General features: G+C 36.4%; 1 protein-coding gene across 2 annotated transcripts in view; it reads right to left on the bottom strand.

Moving 5' to 3' along the window:
- Positions 1-19,762, bottom strand: part of Nup98-96 (nuclear pore complex protein Nup98-96) — a 610,292-nt gene that overhangs the window by 402,188 nt on the left and 188,342 nt on the right. For both annotated transcript variants that reach the window (XM_090395312.1, XM_090395313.1), the window contains exon 9: positions 7,973-8,098. In XM_090395312.1, coding sequence (XP_090251438.1) covers positions 7,973-8,098 — 126 coding nt within the window. The remainder of the gene's footprint in view (positions 1-7,972; positions 8,099-19,762) is intronic.

The raw sequence follows: 19,762 nt of genomic DNA, 5'->3' as shown, positions 1-19,762 counted from the left end.
GTTTAATTGGTTCAGTGCCATGGCATGTAAAATTGTAAGTGCTGCATGTTGATAGTGCATGGGAAGCAAGTAAGAAGTGTTTGCATGAGGCAATGGCTGACTGTATACCTAGAGTCAGAATAATAAATCAAGTAGGGGGTTAAATGGATGAATAACACCATTAAGCTTGAGCTGCAAAAAAAGAAACAACTGTGGAGGGAATTTAAGGAGAAAGGTGACCGGCAGGCACATGAATGGTATAAAGCACAGGCCAAAAGGGTAACAAATGTGGTAAGAAAGCAAAATCAGATTGTGAAAGAACATTAACCATGCAGGCTAACGAGAATCCCACACAGTTTTTTCGAATGTTGCAAGTAAAAGAAAAAATGTATACGGCAGAATGGTTTTAAAGAATGTCCATGGTAGGGAGGTTACCAAATCAGTTGATATAGTGGAATTACTGAGCGAGCACTTTGCAAGAGTATATCATCCAGGTGGTGACATTGCAGGAACGAAAGAACCAACAGCCTATACGGGAATTGTGGTGAATGAAGTGGAGGTGAATAGTCTATTATGAAACCTCAATGTCAATACATCTGTGGGATTGGATCAGCTTGTGTCGTATGTGAAGCGGCTAAAGAATTGTCAGTGCCTTTGACCATTTTGTTTAATTTGAGTCTCGGGTCTGGGTTAGTCCCAAGGCGGTGGAAAGAGGGGAAAATAGTTCCACTGCATAAAGGAGATTCCAAGACTGCTGTTGGAAATTACCAACCGATCAGCATATCAGGAATCACTGTCAAGGTCTTGGAGAAAATAGTCAAGAGGAAAATACAGGATTGGATAGATGAAAATGGGATACTGTATGGGGGGACAGCATGATTCTATGAAGGGTAAATCATGCCTCACTAACTTGCTCACGTTCTATAACACAGTGACGGCTGAACTGGGTAATGTAATGGTAAGGGTAACGGGTTTAGTGATTCTACTGGACCTTGCTAAAGCCTTTGACAGGATAGCACATGGAATTCTAATCAGTAAACTGCAACATATGGGGATGGATATAGGGTTGGTGAGATGGATAGGAGGGTGGTTAATGGTGAGATATCAGAGAGTGGTTTATTCAGGAGTCCAAAAGATGGCCTGTGACTAGTGGTGTGCCGCAGGAGTCTGTTCTTGGACCACTACTTTTCAATTTGTTCACTAACGATATAGGAAAGGATCAGAGAGGAACTGTTCATTTGTTTGCTGATGATGCAAAGTTGGGTAGAGCAATAGTGAGTGCACAAGATGTCAAAATTTTGCAGGATGATTTGGATAGTTTGGAGGACTGGGCAAAAGAGAATGGATGTCAATTTAATGTGGCAAAATGTAAGGTTATGCATTTTGGGGTGAAAAGATAAGCAGCAGTATATCACTTCGGTGGAACTGTACTCCAGGAGACTGACGAGGCCAGGAATTTGGGAGTGTTGGTGGATAGGGAGTTGAAGTTTAAGGGGCACAATGCAAAAGTGGTTAAATCAGTTTGTCAAATCACTTGGTTGCTGAAAAATACTTTAACAAGCAGAGATAAGCAAGTTTTTGTTCCTCTGTATCGAGCCTTGATAAGGCCCCATCTAGACTATTGTGCCCAGATATGGTCGCCAGGGTTTCTTATGGATGGGGAGGAGGTGGAGAGGATCCAGAGATGAGTGACCAAGATAATAGCAGGTCTATGGAATGAACCTTATGAGAACAGGTAGAAGATTTGTGGGTTGTAGAAATTGGTTGATAGGCAGAAAAGAGGTGATATGATTGAGACATTCAAATTACTGAAGGGTTTCTATAAGATTAATTCAGAAGATATTTTTGAGAATAGGATTGGTGGTGGGAGGACTAGGGGCCATACATGGAAGTTAGGCAAGAGAGTGGTTAGTAGGGGTATTAGAGCTAGGTTTTTTACTTGGAGAGTGGTGAATGAGTGGAATAAGCTGCCAGAGTCTCTTTTGAGGTGCCATGACTGTAAATGAGTTCAACTCGATTTATGATAGATACTGTGTGAATGTCAAATAGTTGTTTTTGACATGATGTCAGGGCTTCCCTCGATGAGTCTATGGGCTCCTTGTAGTTGCCTGTAATAATAATAATAATAATAATAATAATAGTCGTCATCATCAAATTCCTGCCATGTACCCTCAAGGGGTGTACAGGATATGATAGTACTACATGAAAAAAATTACATCATTACTAACTTCCTATCTACAACTTTCCTCCAAATCAGTCTGTCACTTGTCAAGACTCCAACATTACCAGATCTTATATTTCTATCGTCTAAGGCACTCTGTACCGTATTATCAATCCACCTAGATATAGGTGGATTGATACGGCACCCTTCTCCACACACATCATCATCATATATTGTTATTCAAAAATTTCAGCAAGGAGACAATGTGGGAGAAATAAATTTTCATGGTAATTCCTCTCTATAGAACTTCCTCTTACTTATAGTTATTTTTCATCCCATTCAAAACAAATAGCATGCATTGTAGAATAGGGATAAAATTAATTATATCATCCATGCCTTAAAGCTGATTCACAATACAAATTAATTTACATCTTAGTATATTAAAGTCTGCAAATAAAGACAAGTAATGATCCTGACTTTAAACTGAAAAAAAAATTTTTACTGAAATTTCAATTCTTGTTGCTGACATGAGGAGCTTAAGGATCTTTCTCAGACATAGCCAAGTTAGCCTGTCTTGGGCATGGACACCAGGGTTTTTCTCTCCAGTTTAACTGGATTTTCCCTCCTGAAAGCAGGCAAACCGGCCCCATGAACACACATGGATTACAGTCAGGAATACTTAAGACGAAGCCATAGGCCTGATTGTCAGCTATGCAGGTCCATCTCAATTTGGGGGAAATTGATATGGTGCCGTACTTCCCCATAAAAGGGGCCTCACGGCCGTTATATCATCATACATATAAAACAAAACCAAAGCAATTCTCTAAAACAAAATTGCTTTAGTAGTGAATGAGGATTCTTGATATTTTAAGGTTTCTACCTGATCTCCAATGAAAACCAACATTTTAAAACAGCTATCAGGCCAGTGCAGCCTTAATCAAAAGAACCAATGAAAAGTGAATATACAGCAGATGCCTTGGCAGCACTCATCTTATAAGTAGTGCAAGCTAAGGCAATTCTGATGACAAAGATTGTATTCTCATAAGCTCTCTGGTTAGTTTTAAACATTCTAAGTTTATATATATACATATATTATTGGGTCACATGATTAGGTGACGTATCATTACACATTTTTTAATCTTTCTTCATTCTGCAATTTGGCTGAAGTGCCGAATATTCAGCTGTAGCTTAATTAAAATTTCATCATCATCATCATCAAATTCCTGCCATGTACCCTCAAGGGGCGTACAGGATATGATAGTACTACATGAAAAAATTACATCATTACTAACTTCCTATCTACAAATTTCCTCCAAATCAGTCTGTCACTTGTCAAGACTCCAACATTATCAGATCTTATATTTCTATTGTCTAAGGCACTTTGTACCATATCAATCCACCTATATCTTGGTCTTCCTCTGGGTCATTTTCCTGCCAACCTGGCAGAGAACACTTCTTTTGCTAATCTTTCCTCTCCCATTCTATTTAAGTGACCATACCACCTGAGATTAGCTCTGCTAACGCATTCCTGGATGCTGACAATGTCAAGTTCTTTCCTAATATCCTCATTTTTAATATGATATTGCCATTGATGCCATCTGTTCACGCCTCTAATCTTTCTCAGGACTCTCATATCTGCGGTCTCTAGTCTTTGGTCAAGTGTTTTACTTCTGACCCAGCTCTCAGATCCATAAGTTAAAACTGGTTTGAACACTGTCTTGTATACAGCTAATTTAGTGTTTCGACTAATTTCTCTCTTATTCAATATGAATTTATTCATTTGACTTCCCACCATACCAGCTTTGCTGATTCTGTTCTCTATTTCCATATTTAATTTACCATCTTCAGTAAAAATCGTGCCTAAGTAGCTGAAATGTTTTACTTGTTCCACAGGTTCTCCATTCACAACACAGTTGACATTTTCAATGATTCTGCCTATTTTCATTGTCTTTGTCTTTTTAATGCTGACCTTCATGCCATATCTATTACAACAGTTATTCGATTTAATCAGAGAATCTTGCAGACATGTAGCGGATTTATTTAGAAGTATAACATCATCTGCATAAAGCAAAGAGCTGACATTAACATCTCCAATTTTGATATCATGTTTAATATCACTTTCCTTCATAATGTGATCCATATAGATAATGAATAACAGAGGAGATAATGTACATCCTTGTCTCACACCAGATTTAACATTAAACCATCTTCCTGTACTTCCTTCAATTCTAACTGCTGACTTACAACTCAAATAAAGACTAAGTATTGCTTGATATAATGCCCCATTGACACCATATAACTGTAGTGTATTGAATAGCTTCTCTCTTGGCACCCTGTCATATGCCTTTTCCAAGTCGACAAAACTTAAATACAGATCTCTGTAATATTTCCATGCTTTCTCGACTATTTGTCGTAAAGTGAAGATCTGATCCTGACAGCCTCTGTTCGGCCTGAATCCAGCTTGTTCTTCACCAAGCTTTTCTTCACAATTCTTCTCAACCGTTTCTCAAGTATACTTGCATAGATCTTGCCAGGAACTCTCAGTAGGGAAATACCTCTGTAATTCTCACATTGTTTTATTTCCCTTTTTATATATGGGTACTATGAGAGCTCTACTCCAATCATCGGGAATTCGTCCCTCTGTCCAGGCTTTCTAAACTATGCAGTGCAGCCACTGTAAGACTTTTATACCACCATACTTCAGCATTTCTGGTCGAATATCATCTACTCCTGCTGCCTTTCCACATTTCAAGCCTTTGATGGCTTTTTCTACTTCAAATATGGATATGTATTCTATTCCTGACTGCATGCCTGGTCAGTGTTTTTTATCACTGTGCTGTCATTACTGCTTGTTTCATTTAGCAGTTTTTCAAAGTAATTACTCCATACTTCAAGGATATCTTTTTCTCCTGTTTTCATGTCACCTTTATCATCTCTAACTCCTTTTACAGCACTCTTTTCTCCATTCCTAAGCTTCTTCAACAACCTCCAGAATATTTTGTCACCTTCTTGATATTTATTTTCTATTTTCTTGCCAAAGTCCTCCCATGACTTACTTTTGTTTAGCTAGTTTTACACACTGTTTAGCTTTCTTACATTTGTCTCTGTATTCTGTAAGAGTAAAAGCTGACTTATTTGACAGGAACTTTTGATATGCTTTCTTCTTTTCCTTCACTGTCTCTTTAACTTCCTGTGTCCACCAGGAAGTTCTGATTTTTTTATCCTTGCACACAACCTCACCACATGCATCTCTTGCAGAATCAATCAATGTTTTCTTCAGAGTTTGCCACTGAATCTCCAAGGTTTGATTCCTGTTCTCAAACTCTTTTATTTTATTTTCAATAATCTTTGTGTATTTTACTCTACAGTTCACATCAGAGAGCTGTTCAACTTTTATTCGCTTTAAAAACTTTCTTACATGTTATTCTTTTCAATATGAAATTCAATTTTATCCTGCTCAAGACTAAATAGTGATCACTTCCAATTTCAAATCCTCTGTAAACTCTGGTGTCCCGCACCAGGGAGAAAACATCACTATCAACAATAACATAGTCAATGAGACTTTTCTTATTCCTAGCCTCTTCTCTCCATGTGAATTTGTGCACATTTTTATGTTGGAACATGGTGTTAATAATAACCAGTCCATGTCCTGAGCTGAAATCCAACAGATATTTGCCATTATTATTAGCTTTGCTCTTTTCTCCAAATTTTCCCAAAATATTTTTGTGTGTCTCACAATCATTTCCTACTCTGCTATTTAGATCCCCAACAAGGACCAACTTTTCCTTTTTCATTGTGTCAGTTGCTTTTTCTAAAGCATCAGAAATTCCTCCACTTTTACCTTAGTAGAACCTTCTGTGGGACCATAGGCACAAATAAGTCTCATTGTCCAGTTCTCCAGTCTCGTATTTCCCACATTACTCTACTTGAGACTGAATGCCATTCAAGAAGATTAGCATCGTATTTTGTGTTGAATACTATGGCTACTCCTGCTTTTCCTTGATTGTCATTGCCTGAATATAACATTTTGTATTTACTGCTCAAAAAGATCTCACCAGTTTTTGTCTTTTTTGTTTCAGTCACCCCTATTATGTCGATCTGGTACTTATCTAATTCCTCAGCTGGCTCCATTTCTTTGCCATTCAGGCTTCTTACGTTGATAGTACCGATCTTTAACTCTGGTGATGTTGAGTTGGGGTTTGTTTTCAGATTTGTTCCAGTAGCTGACTTTTCGCTATTCGCCCTAGTTCCCTGGCGAAAACAACGGGGGCCTAGTTTAACCGGGCGACGCCCCAGCCGGCATGAAATTTTGTCATGTTGTACCATCATTTTTTTATTTTGGTTTAACCAATAAGAATACAATTTGGTCGACTAAATCCCAAATTGCCAGCACCTCCTCGTTGGTTCAGTATCAAAGTAGATACCCAACAGGGTGCACCACGAGAAGGTGAGGATTGGACATTAGGTCAGAAGACCTGGTCGGTTCTCCGCATTCCTTTAAAGGCTATGTGGAGGTCTCCTCTCAGACATTGGAAATTAAATTTTATAAACAAATGTTTTGACCAAAAAATATACTCATCAAATTTTTTTTTATCAAGTTTATTTTTTCAAAACATTTGTTTATAACCTTTAATTCAGTATGTTTTGGCCAAATTTCAAATTGAATATTCTGTATTCAATGCTTCAGAGCACCCATAGTTGCTGTACACTTGATCTTCGATTGCATGAAATAACAGCAACTCCCCCCCCCCCCACCCTCTGCTGGCCAATGCTAAAGTTTCTTTGTCCATGCAAGGGTGTAATACTCTATGCATGAAACTGCACTGCTGAGTGCAATATAACTTCAGACCCCTATTGAGGGCAGCATGTCTGTTTAATAAAGATATGCTCCTTCACACCTGGTGCTATGCAGCCATCATTTAACCAACTACACCTGCCTATCACACCTCAATCTGCTATTTCTACTGCATGTCCACTGTTGAGACAGTGAACATGCATTGAGAGTTTGTTTATCACATCATTCTTCATATATCTGAGACAATGCACATGACACAGCAGGACAATGGCTTTCAAAATACTCACCAGCCAATCTGGCTCTCATTTTAATCCCTCATTCAAAGTCACTCAGATCACAACCTTCACCCATTAAATACATTATTTAGAATCAATGCCTGCCACAGGTCATTAGTTGTGTATTACTAATTGATTCCATTTAGCATAGTGATGTCTCTATTGTCTAATATTTTGGCTACTCAGTTTGCATTCATTAAATTTGCAAGCTTGGTTGCATATCCACTTTCCAACTAAGAGGCTGCACTTTCATATCTTGGATTGGGAATGGATGTTTGTAATGGTCTTTAGGTGGGAGATAAATTTTGTTGACCAATATGACACTATCGTCTGGCTTATTGAAGGTCTCAAGTGGCTTAAAAATGTTCCATATTTGGTCTCTAGAGCAGGGTTTCCGGATTATGTAAAAAATAAATAAAAATACAACATATTTAATAAAATAGTAAAACAAAAAAACGTAACACATGCACAGTACAAATACATTACAGGATTACAAATAAACCTTTCATTGGTGGGAGTAACATAAAAAAAAAAATTAACAAATACAAAATCATTAGCCAACAGGCATAGCATGTGCAACTCAAGTAAGTGCCAATTTTTCCAGATTTATAATGATTATGTACTATTCATAAAATTCTGGCTTTTTTTTTTTTCCCCTTGAAAGTACTCTTGTTATAAATTGCTACTATCTGCAGTATGATTGATCACTCAACAGTAGTCTTTACAGCAAAAGCAGTATTCACAAATTCAAGCCAAACTTACATTTTGTTGGGGATTTGTAGTACCAAATGTTGAACCAAAACTTGTCCCTGAACCAAAAGCAGCTGATGGCTGTGTTGTAGATGTTGATCCAAAAAGGCCAGTACTGCCAGTTCCGCCAAACAAAGGCTAAAGAAAAATGAATAGAAATAAATGAATTAATATTTTATTTCAAAGAGAATACAAGCTGCATTAAAATAAATTATAAATACTATGTGCCTTTCTGGCCTCATGAAAACCTTCATATGGAAAGAAGACTTGAAGATTTCTGATTCTAATCAGTGAACACAAGCCTTGACTAGGACTTCTCATAAACATACCCAATTCTTAAGTTAACTGATTTTTGGCAGATTTATATATGTTTTTATTTAGTTTTCTCAAAAGACAAACTGACTTTACAGAATTAGAAACACAATATGGCAAGTCAGCTGAGTTCTTGTCATTGTTTACCTAATATGTTGAAGACAGAGTATTCAGTTGATACGATGGTGAAAGAGAAACATACAGCCTGCTGAGTTCAAGAAAAGTTTCCTGAGAATCATAAAAAACATTAGAAAACTTATTTTTTCTTTTTACACACACACACACACACACACACACACACACACACACACACACACACACACACACACACACGTAAATATATTTGATCACCCTCAACTATTCTCATTTAGTTTAGAAAATTAGTCATGCTTTAATGTGGAAACAACAGTATTTAAGGATATTCTGTAACTTCATACTTGAAAGATCATTTATAAATGATAAATTTCATGGATGATGTATGCCACTATTAATGATAAATTTCCATTAAAGAAAGCAGCATTTGTGAAACAATGGGGAAGGGGAGAAAACTGACTATTTCACTGACTTCTATGGTACCTCCCTTTTGCCACTTTCACATCCTTCTATATCACACAGCATATCAATGTCATCCTTACAAATCCAGAAAAATATTTATGACAAGCTTTCTGACCAAAAAGCAGTTAATATCTGGAGTACAAAATAGTTATTAATGAGTAACTGTAATCAAATAAGTAGAGTATAACATAAAAAGAAGGATGTCATATGGTACAGTGATTCAATTATAAAACATATCATTAATCACTGTGTTACTACCTCAAATATTTAATAGAACTTGTGTCATTATCACAATTATTATATACACATATTTATCAGAATATTGTAGTAAATTTTATTAATGCAAATATTTCAGCCAAACTAACTGGTGATCATCAGTGCATCAGCATAATCACAAGGTGAAGCTACAACAAAGAATTTTAATCCTATTTACAGAGCTGAGCCACATGCCACCTAGGGGGTGGTTGCAATAAAATAAAATTACCTGATTTGAAATAAAATTAAATTTAATTACATAATGAAATGACACAGCACTATATTAAAAAAATTATAAAAATTAAAATGGAGAAAAATTATTGATTGCCATTTATGATAACTCTCCCATATTTTAAAAACAGAGAGACAGTCATTCTGATTTAAATTTGGGCAGTGTAGAAGTGCTTCAGCACTCTCTTTAAATAACTGCTCAAACCCAAGCCTGCACCAATGTAAAAGGCAAGTACTGGACCACAGCATAGGGAACATGAACCTGGATGACAAGTCTCTATCCCTCATACTGTAGGCATTTCTGAGACAATTTCTAAGTTCCTGAAAGATATAATTTAGTTCCTACTTTTTTTTTTTTTCCTATCAATAAAATCTCCCAAACAGTCCCTCTCTTACCCTTATGTTTACCAATTTTAATGTGAATGGCTCTGCTCATACTTTGGATAAATAGTACATTCTGTTGAAAAATGACTACAAGAACACCAATCTTATATTAACAATAAACTTGAAAAATCTGGCCTTGCTCAGGATGGAGTGGAACACGGACCTGATGTCCTATGGTCCAATACTTGTCTTTTACATTGCTGCAGGTTTAGGTTTGAGTGGTTATTTAAAGAGAGTGCTGAAGCACTTCTACAATGCCCAGATTTGGCAGAAACTTATCCTCATAAGTGGTAAGCAATAATGCCCTCCCATTTTAATTTTAATCGTTATTATAATTTTATTTTTAATACAATGCTGGATCATTTCATTATGTAATTAAATTAAATTTTATTTCAAATCACAAAATTTTAAATTTAGGCCTTAATTGTAATCTTATTTATTGTAACTACCTACTAGGTGGCATCTGGTACATGACTCAGCTCTGTAAATAGGATTCACCTTCGTAATCATGCTGTTGAACTGATGTTAGTTTCTTACATAGGTTCAACAGTTAGTTTCTGTTCGATATTTGCAATAATAAAATTACTATATTCTTGTGAATACGTGTATGTAATAACTGTATTACCTCAAGTTTTCTAGGAGCAAAAAATCAAAAATGTAATGAATGCGATTGAAAAATAGAAAATAAAAGAGAGAATGGTTTTCTAAGGTATACAAATGATTTAACAGCCATAAATACAGTATGCGAGGGGGGGGGGGGGGATTAAGAATTGCTGGAAGAAGCAAGAGTGAAGAATAAAAAAAAACGAAAGGGCTATGATGGCAAATAATTCCATACACAGGCATGTAGGAATGGGTGTAAGTTTTTATATATGTGGAGGAAGTTGGGAAGAACGGATTTATAGAGAAGGAATGGCTTGCTCTTGAATGCATTCAGTATTAGGAGTCTGGAAAAATCCCAGTTCCTAATTGCTATGGGAACAAATATGCAAAGTAATGAATGGCAAGAATCTATGCATGAGAGTGACTAAGCTATGGAACTGTGTAAAAGATACACGTAATGTATAAAAAAAATGGAAAGAGTGACACGTTTCGATTAATATGGCATTAGTCCACCATGGTCATCTATTACAGTTTGTATTCTTCGTGGAAAAGACTGTCAGTGCTTTTAAATTTTAAACTATTCATCTGAGGAAACTTGATCAATTTGCGTTTGTTCTTTGCAGGTAGGAAATGTTGCCTGAGAGCTTGCTCCAGAATGTCCCATAAATGTTCTATGGGATTTAAGTCTGGGGATTGGGGTGGCCATAGCAAACAGGACATGGCCATTTCAACCGTGACCACATTTGCTCAATGAATGGAAGCAAATGCTCCCAATTATCCTGTTAAAATGTGGCTGACTGCATAGGAGAAAAGTGTGTCAGCATCCACTTTGGCTTCCAATACAACAAGTGCACCCAAACCATGCCATGAGAATGACTGCCCCAGACCATTATAGAACAACCAAAACCTTTCACAGATGGAAACAAGCACTCTGGTTGGTAAGCTTCCTTCGGCTAACGCCACACACGTATTCATCAGACCATATCACATCCCTCCATTGTTGTGTAGTCCACTGCCTGTGTTCTTTGCACCACTGAACACAAAGGCTTGTGTAAGGCAACCATGATATCCAACTCAGTGTAGTTCCTGGTGCAGAGCTTTTTTAGAAATTTGTTTCTCATGAGGGGTGTTCAATTTTTCACACAATTGCTCAGTAGTAGCCTGCCTAATTTTCGTGGTACAGCACACTAATGCTTGAATGTGCCTCTCCAGAAGTAAGCACTTTCACCCATTACTGCATTTCGCTGATGATGTTTGTCCTGTAGACTGTCATAACTTTTGAGACTGTTCCTCGATTAACATGTGCAATTTCAGCTGTTCTGGTCTGGCTCCAATAATTACGCCCCTTTCAAAGTCACTGAGATCCTCTCTGGATTTCATTCTAACATGCAATAAACAGCAGCAGGCCTCTGTTTGCCTTTATACACATGTCCCTAGGAATATCAGGAGTATATTTGCATATCGACAGCATTTGTGTTCAGTGCATCATAGACACTGCATTGTAACTACCAATAATGCAATCTAATAGCTCAGTGTTTCCCTTTTTTTGTCCATTACCTGTACAAATGTGCATAATTATGCAAGTGATTATGATGAAAGTATGACTTGTGTACTCGTCCAGTTCAGACTTATTAAGAATATACTAAGGATGCCTGCATAAATGAACCATTAGATACAGATATACAAGTTCAAATGGATCATGCAGACTACAGAATGAGTATAAAAAAACTGATACCTCAGGTGTTTTTTTTTTGTATACTCACCTTATGGTAACCTTTTATGTCTGTACACAAATATCAAGGAACATAGGAACTGTTTTTGTTTAAGCATAAGAATGAAGCCACATTTATTCAGCTGTTGTGAGACAACTTTCTCAAGTAGCATGCGATGGAAAGAACTCGAGTTCAGTACTATATACGATTTTTTTTTTTTTAAATAACGAAACCTGTTGTGAGATCATAATTAAAAGAAACACGTATTAACCACAGTGAAAATTATGTACTTGTAAATATTTCATCCTAAGTATCTTAGAACATCATCAGTACAGCAGTTTAAACAATAATTGTTTAAATTTAAATTGTTAATATGTGTGTTTCATTTAATTATATATGATTATAGTGTCAAAGTGGGTTTCAGTTAAAGATGTGATTTTCGATTAGTAATTTTAACTATGCAGAGTAAAATGCAAAGTCTATGCAAGACCTGCCTTTTCTGAATCCATTTTGTTCTTCTATTAATTTAGGGTCTACTATAAGTTTATAGTAGACCCAATAGTAGGCCTATCCGTACCCCCACATGGATAGGACTGAAGAAGAGAGTGAGGAATTCTATGAAAACTTACAAACTGTTTTGGACTGCCTACCAAAGAGAGACATGCTTTACATCTTAGGGGACTTAAATGCAAAAGTGGGAAAGAGTATGAGAGTTAGGCCGGAGTGTGGCATGTTTGGTCTAGGTGAACACAACACCGGTGGTGAAACACTGTTGGAATTTGTCCATGCTAACAAATTAGTTATTACCAATACCTGCTTCCAGAGACACCTCACGACAGATCTATACTTGGATATCTAACAATGATGGGTCAAAGCACCAGATTGATTACATCCTGGCTCTCCAGCGGTGGAAGGCAAGTATCTCTGATGTGTGCACACTTATCCTAGAGCAGATTGTGGTACAGACCATCAGCTAGCAAGAACCAAAGTAGACTAAGACTCTGAAAACTTCCAAATCAGACACATTCCACTAGATTGGATGTTAGAGTAATTCCTAGTGGATTCACAGAGGAAACATCCACTCGGTTGGATGATTTTCTGGAGATAAATTCCAAAGCATTTCTCACCAGAAATGCTTTGGGAAGGAATCAAGGTGATAATACAGCATACAAGAAGTATCTCGGCCCAATAAGAAGACCAAGAGACCGATGGATATCAGATTCAACATGGGAACTAATCAAAAGAAGGCGGTTGGAAAAACAAAGAGACACAGGGACTGAAGAACATAAGAGATTACATAGAGAAGCGAGAAGAGCCATCAAGCAGGACAAGGAAAAGTTCCATACTAATAAATATGAAGAGATAGAGTTCCAGATGAGGAGGCTCAATTATAAAAGTTTGTTTTATTTAGTTCATGACTTAAAGCAAAAATTTAAGTCCAAATTGAATGTCATCAAAGACATGAATGGAGCATTACTAACAGAAGAAATTGAAATCAAAAACAGATGGAAAGAAAACTGTGAGGAACTGTACAGTAGAGTGGATACAGAAATTGTGGAGGAGCCCTCTCACCAGGAAAATTGTGATTTGGAACCTCCTCCATTTAGGCATGAAGTTGAAAGAGCAGTTAAGTAGCTTAACAGCAATAACGCACCAGGTGCAGATGAAATCCCAACAGTTAAGGCCACAAGGGATGGAGGTATAAGAGTGTTTCATAGATTGATTAAAAGGATATGGGATACAGGATCATGGCCTAGAGACTGGAAGAAGTCTGTTTTCATACCACTATATAAGAAAGGAGATACGAAAACGTGCAACAACTATAGAACTATTAGTTTAGTATCTCATGCAAGCAAAATTTTATTGAAGATCACGCTAAATAGGACTGATGCCAAAGTTGTTGCAGAGATGTCCGAGGAACAAGCAGGTTTTAGGAAAGGTAAGAGCACCAGAGATCAGATCCTTTGCCTTAGACAAATCATGGAAAAAAATATAAAGAATTTAGACTTCCTCTGGTAATGTGTTTCTTAGACTCTCTAAAGCTTTTGACTGTTCAGCATGTGAAAAAACTGTGGGAAGTAATGAAAATAATGGGTTTTCCTCAACACACTATCCGGTTGATAGTCAAAGTTGTACAGGGAGCAAGAAGCTACAGTAAGAACAGGTGTTGGATTGACTTGATTGGCTTCAGGTTGGAAAAGGAGTTATAGTTCGCCCACCGATTAGAGATCCTTCGACACTTCTGTGCATGTCACAAAATGGAGAATCCATTCCGATAATAGGGTAATCAATCCATATTGCGGGATGACTTGTTTATTATTACACGTCAGAAAATTAACTTCTGTTTTATGATCATTGTAGTTAACTATGTTGCTTGTATAACAGTTGGAAAAATTTACCTATAAAGCAAGTGATTTCGCGTGTTGGCGACCAATTTGTACGTCCTTCATTTCTTTCTCCTCTTCAGCATGAATTGACTATTCTTGGCAAGTTTCCAAGTGGAGATCTCAAAAGCATGGGCATACTATAGGCAAGGATGTTTACTTTCTCTTCACATGTTTAGTATATATACGGAGGACGTCATGTGTGAAGCACTGGCTCAGCTCAAGACAGGAATTAGGATAGGAGATAGATTGATCAATAATCTGAGGTATGCTGATGTTACAGTACTCCTTTGTAATGACATGGAAGAACAAGGACAAATTTTTGACATAATTAACAAGATCAGTAATAACAGAGGGCTTCAACTAAATCCTAGCAAGACAAAAATTATGGTTCTCAAAGGAAATACAAACAGGGAAGCTCTTGAGAAACAAGTTTACCTTAATGGAAAAAGAATCAAGGAACTCAGCAAGTTTGAGTACCTTAGGGATCCCTTATTAAGGTGAAGAATTGCTGTTCAGAAGACATCAGAAAGGGGGTTAGGAATGGCTAAAACAACAGTCAGAGACTTGTCTAAAATGTGGAAGGATGGATCTATCTCCATGGTAACAAAGTTCAGGATTTCGGATGCAGTTGTTTTTAGACAGCAACTTATGGATGTGAGACTTGGAACCTAAAGAAGTCCGATAAGAAAAGGATATCTGCTTTTGAGAGTGCTACAAAAGGCTGTTGAGGATATCATATACTGAAATGCATAAAAATGAATGGGTGTTAGAAAAGATCAGTAGAACTTTAAGGCTCCTTAAGGATATTGACAAAAGTAAGTTAAAATATTTTGGACACATTAAAAGGATGGAAGGAGGACTTCTCAGAACAGTAATAGAAGGTAAAGTTCCTGGAAAAAGAGGAAGAGGTAGACCATCAATGAGATGGATGGTGTGTGGAGCTACTAATCTTCAGTGAGTTGAAGTCTCCAGAAAAGCAAACAACAGGACTACATGGCAAGGCCTGGTGTGGCACATCACTGAGCATCGGAGTGACCACACGGCATCAGTGGATGTCTAGTGAACATATAGATAGATATAAGTTTATATGCTAAGAATTTTGCATATACTTTATAACAGGTAAACTGAACCACAATAATTATTACAATCAGATTTCCGTCCTTTTTTGTAGATGGGGATAACTATTGCTTTCGGCCAATCTTGTGGGCATTTTCCTTCTTTCCAAATCATATTATACAAGTTAAGTAACCTGAGCAAGAATTCAAGTTCTGCATATTTGATAAATTCCAAATTTATATTATCTTCTGCTGGAGCTTTTCCCCATTTTGCTTTGAGTTAATGTTTCTCTTAATTCTTCTAATGTAATGTTTTCCAAGTTGTCTGAGTTGTTTACAAAGGTTGATTTTTTGTTTTGAATGTTTTCATCATACCACAGATCTTGGCAGTAATTTTGCCATGTTTCTCTTTTAATGGTATTATTATCTGCTTTTTCTCTAGTTTCATTAGTTAGATCTTTAAGGATTTTATGTGTCAGGTCTTTTGAGCATACAGTCTCTAATTTTTTTACAAAATTGTCCCATCTGTTTCTGTTTGTTCTCCTGCATGCTGATTTTGCTATTGCTCTTTTTCTGCTGTATTCGATTTTTGATTCTATTGTCTTCAGGTTGAACCAGTTTTTTTATGCTTTTTTCTTTACTTCAATGATACATTTAATTTTGCCATTCCAGTCCCTAAGGCCTACTTTTCTTTGTTCCTAAACTTTCTTTTGCAACTTTAATCATTATGATTTTTAGGTTTGACCATTCTTCTTCTATGTTCTGATGTTCTTTTATATTTATCATCCAGTTCTTTATTCTTTTTTGGTAGAAATCTTTAATGCTAGTGTTGTCTAGAAGTCTAACTTTGAAGGATTTAAAATTTCTATTTTCCTTATACTTTGTCCCTAAGTCAACAAAGTTGTTTTTGTTGTTGTTTTCCATCTTGGTTCCCATTTATTTTTCCAATTAAGAGGTAATGATCTGATTCTATTTCAGATCCTCTGTATACTCTTGTATCTATTATCATTTCTGACATTTTGATATTGCTGATTATGTAATCAATTATGCTTCATGTATCTCTTGCTCCCCAGGTGTATTTGTGGATGTCTTTATGTCTGAAGAAGGTGTTCATTATTTCAAGGTTATTGCTTATAGTAACATCTCTTAATCTATTTCCATTCCTATTACAGTTAAGTTCTCCTATAGGTCCTATGTTTGGTTTATATGGTTTATTGCCAATTCTTGCATTAAGATCACCAAATACCAAGATGTGATTCTTACGATTGGTCTTATTTAAAATGTACTGCAGTTGTGTGTAAAAGTTTTCTGAGTCCTCCTCTTTTCCTTCTTCAGGTGCATAAGTTCCAATTACTGTCATATCAACTGCGAAAAAATATATCCCTAGAGGTTACAGAAAAGATTATGTCGCCGGATGGAATGAAGAGAGTGAACATCTCTACAGAGAGTTCCTGAAAAGTGAAGATCCTGAAATAGCAGATGAATTACTACATAGCCTGAACTCATCTCGCAAAATAAAATGGATTGATATGGTTGAAAACCTTGAAAACTAAAAAACGATCAAGTAGAAAAGCTTGGAATCTTCTCCAACAACTATCCACAACTAATCTACCTAAAAGGAAAAACACAATTATCGCCCCTGAGAAAATAGCTAATCAAATCGTTAAAATGTCAAGGACACCTAGGGACTGTGAACATACCAAGAAAGTTAAGAAACAACTTAAAGCTTTAAAAACAAATGCCCCTGCTTTCTCACAATATGCCTCAATCTTCACTATAGATGAAGTATCGCTGCGAGGAAATTCAAAGTTACATCTCTGTGATAACGACTTGATGTTTACGAACGAGAAAGAATCATATTACACAAAGTTGGCCGTGCCTTGACTGGCTTCAGCAGTGTAGTAGTTGGTTGTAGCAATACACTACATAACTGTTATTATAACCTGCATTATTGTGAGTTTTTCATCATTAGTGTTTTGTAATTAATATTATCAATCTCGACACAATTAGCTTAAGTAAAAAGCATAAAACAGATTCGGAACATCGAGCATTTAATCCTGAGGTGGACAAACAAATATTTTTTACGTTGTTTAAGGACAAAACAGTGTGCATTGTCTGCTGGGAATCTATTGCTGTGCTGAAAGAGTACAATCTGAGGCATCATTTTGAATCGAAACATCCTAACCTTGGCAAGCTGGATGCAAGTGAAAAGCAAATAAAAGCAGCAAGTTATTGAAAGTCCTTGGCAGTGAGCAACAAGCCTTTAAAAAAGTGACATCTGCAAATGAAGTTGCCACAAAGGTAAGCTTAAAAATATCACAAGAAATAGTTTGTGCTGGCAAATCATTTACTGAGGGAGATTTGATAAAAAAGTGTCTGATGATTGCCGTTTCCGAATTGTGTCCTGATAAGAAAATTAATTTTGAAAATATCAGCTTGTCCCGTATGACTGTTCAGCGCAGGTGGCTGATACCACCGAGAATCTTAAAGATAACCTGCAAAAATCTGCTAGTGAATTTGTCTATTATTCGCTTGCTATGCATTAAAATACTGACGTGAAAGAAACTGCACAGTTTTTAATATATGTAATATGCATTAATAAGAATTTTGAGGTGACATAGGAGCTTGTTGGTTTGTTTTCAATGAAAGGAAGAACAACAGGAAAGGAGATCACAGAAAATGTAAAGATGTGTGTATCTGAAAAACTATCCTTAAATTTCGAAAATTTAGTAGCGGTTTGCACTGATGGTGCCCCATCTATGTGTGGAAAAAATGGTGCTGTAACATTTATTGAACAGTATGCAGGTAAACGATTGACAAAATTTCACTGCCTAATTCATCAGCAGGTGTTATGTTCAAAGGTTTTGCAGTTTGATCATGTGATTAAAGTAGTATTTGCTCTGGTCAACTATATTCGAGCTTGGGGTTTGAAACACAGAATGCTTCAGACGTTTCTAGAAGAAAATGATGCCGAGTACGGGGATCTACCATATCACACTGATGTATGTTGGTTGAGCCGCGGTAAAGTTTTGTCACTCTTTGTCGCTCTAAAAAATGTAGTTGAATTTTTGGAATCTCAAGAAGATATGGAAAAACTCCCAGAAATAATGGATGAAGAATGGAATCGAGATTTATTTTTCTTGTGTGATATTTTGGGTCACTTGAATGACCCTAACTTACAGCTTCAAGGAAAAAAATAAGTTTGTTTTTCAGTTGTTATAAAGAGACATTAACTGAACATTTGAATGCCTCTTATAAAGCAGTATTCAAAATGAAATTAAGTTTGTTTGAAAATCAACTTGCTAAGGGGAGATATGTCACATTCCTTAACTTGTCGACAGAATGTTCCATCAGAATATCATTCAACGGTGGATTGAAAATATAAGAAGCACATATCACTTCTAAGTGAGGAGTTTCAGAATGCCATTGAGTAATGAAGACGACGTCCGCATAAAAGTGATTGAGGATCCATTTTCTGTCGAAGGAGAAAATCTACCTGTCAAACTTCAGATGAAAGTTATTGATCTCCAGCTGAAACCTATCGGATCAAGCATATGGAGAGTACTTTTCAAGTTTTATTCTATTCTGGATCATGATAAATTTAAAAGTTTGTTGGATACTGCCTATCAGGTATTTTGTATGTTTGGGAGCACACATACTTGTGAACAAACATTTTCGGTCATGAACTTGAACAAAACCAAACAGCGTTCATCTTTAAGTGATATCAATTTAGAGGCCATATTAAAAACGATCACTTCAAACATGACACCAAACTTTGATAAAATAGTGGCAACAAAGAAATGCAATGTGTCACAATGTGACATTCAGTCACTGATATTTCACTGAGAATAAGTGTGATTTCTCAGTGAAATTATTAGTAAACTTTGTGTTCATGTTTAAGTGGTTTTTATTGAGAAATTTTGCAGCTATATTTATTTAAGTGGTTTTTATTGAGAAATTTTGCAGCTATATTTGTTGTAAATAATTATGATTATAATTTTAATTGTAACTCTCTAAAAAATTTAAATATGCATATTAATTAGTATTTACTGTAGACCTACTAACAAATTTACTTAAGTTTAGCTGCAGTGGACTAGTCTAAGATTCAAGGTCCAAAGTGATCTGGCCCTTGGTCAGGTGGTCCAAGTTGGGTTTGGCCCTCAAAGACAATCAAGTTGTGCAGGGCTGCTATATACCGATGCACTTCTCATAAAAAGATTGAACCTGTGTGACCTAGAGAGTTAAGTAGCCATGACTGAAGAACAGAGTATTGCGTTGCTTGATAAAGTGATAAGGTGTATGAGATAA

Source organism: Typopeltis vanoorti, chromosome 7 (assembly GCF_054136105.1).
Source record: "Typopeltis vanoorti isolate ZY-2024b chromosome 7, IOZ_Tvanoo_1.0, whole genome shotgun sequence".
Lineage (NCBI taxonomy): Eukaryota > Metazoa > Arthropoda > Arachnida > Uropygi > Thelyphonidae > Typopeltis > Typopeltis vanoorti.
Note: the sequence above shows the minus strand (reverse complement) of the source record. Positions and strands in the feature narration are given on the sequence as shown.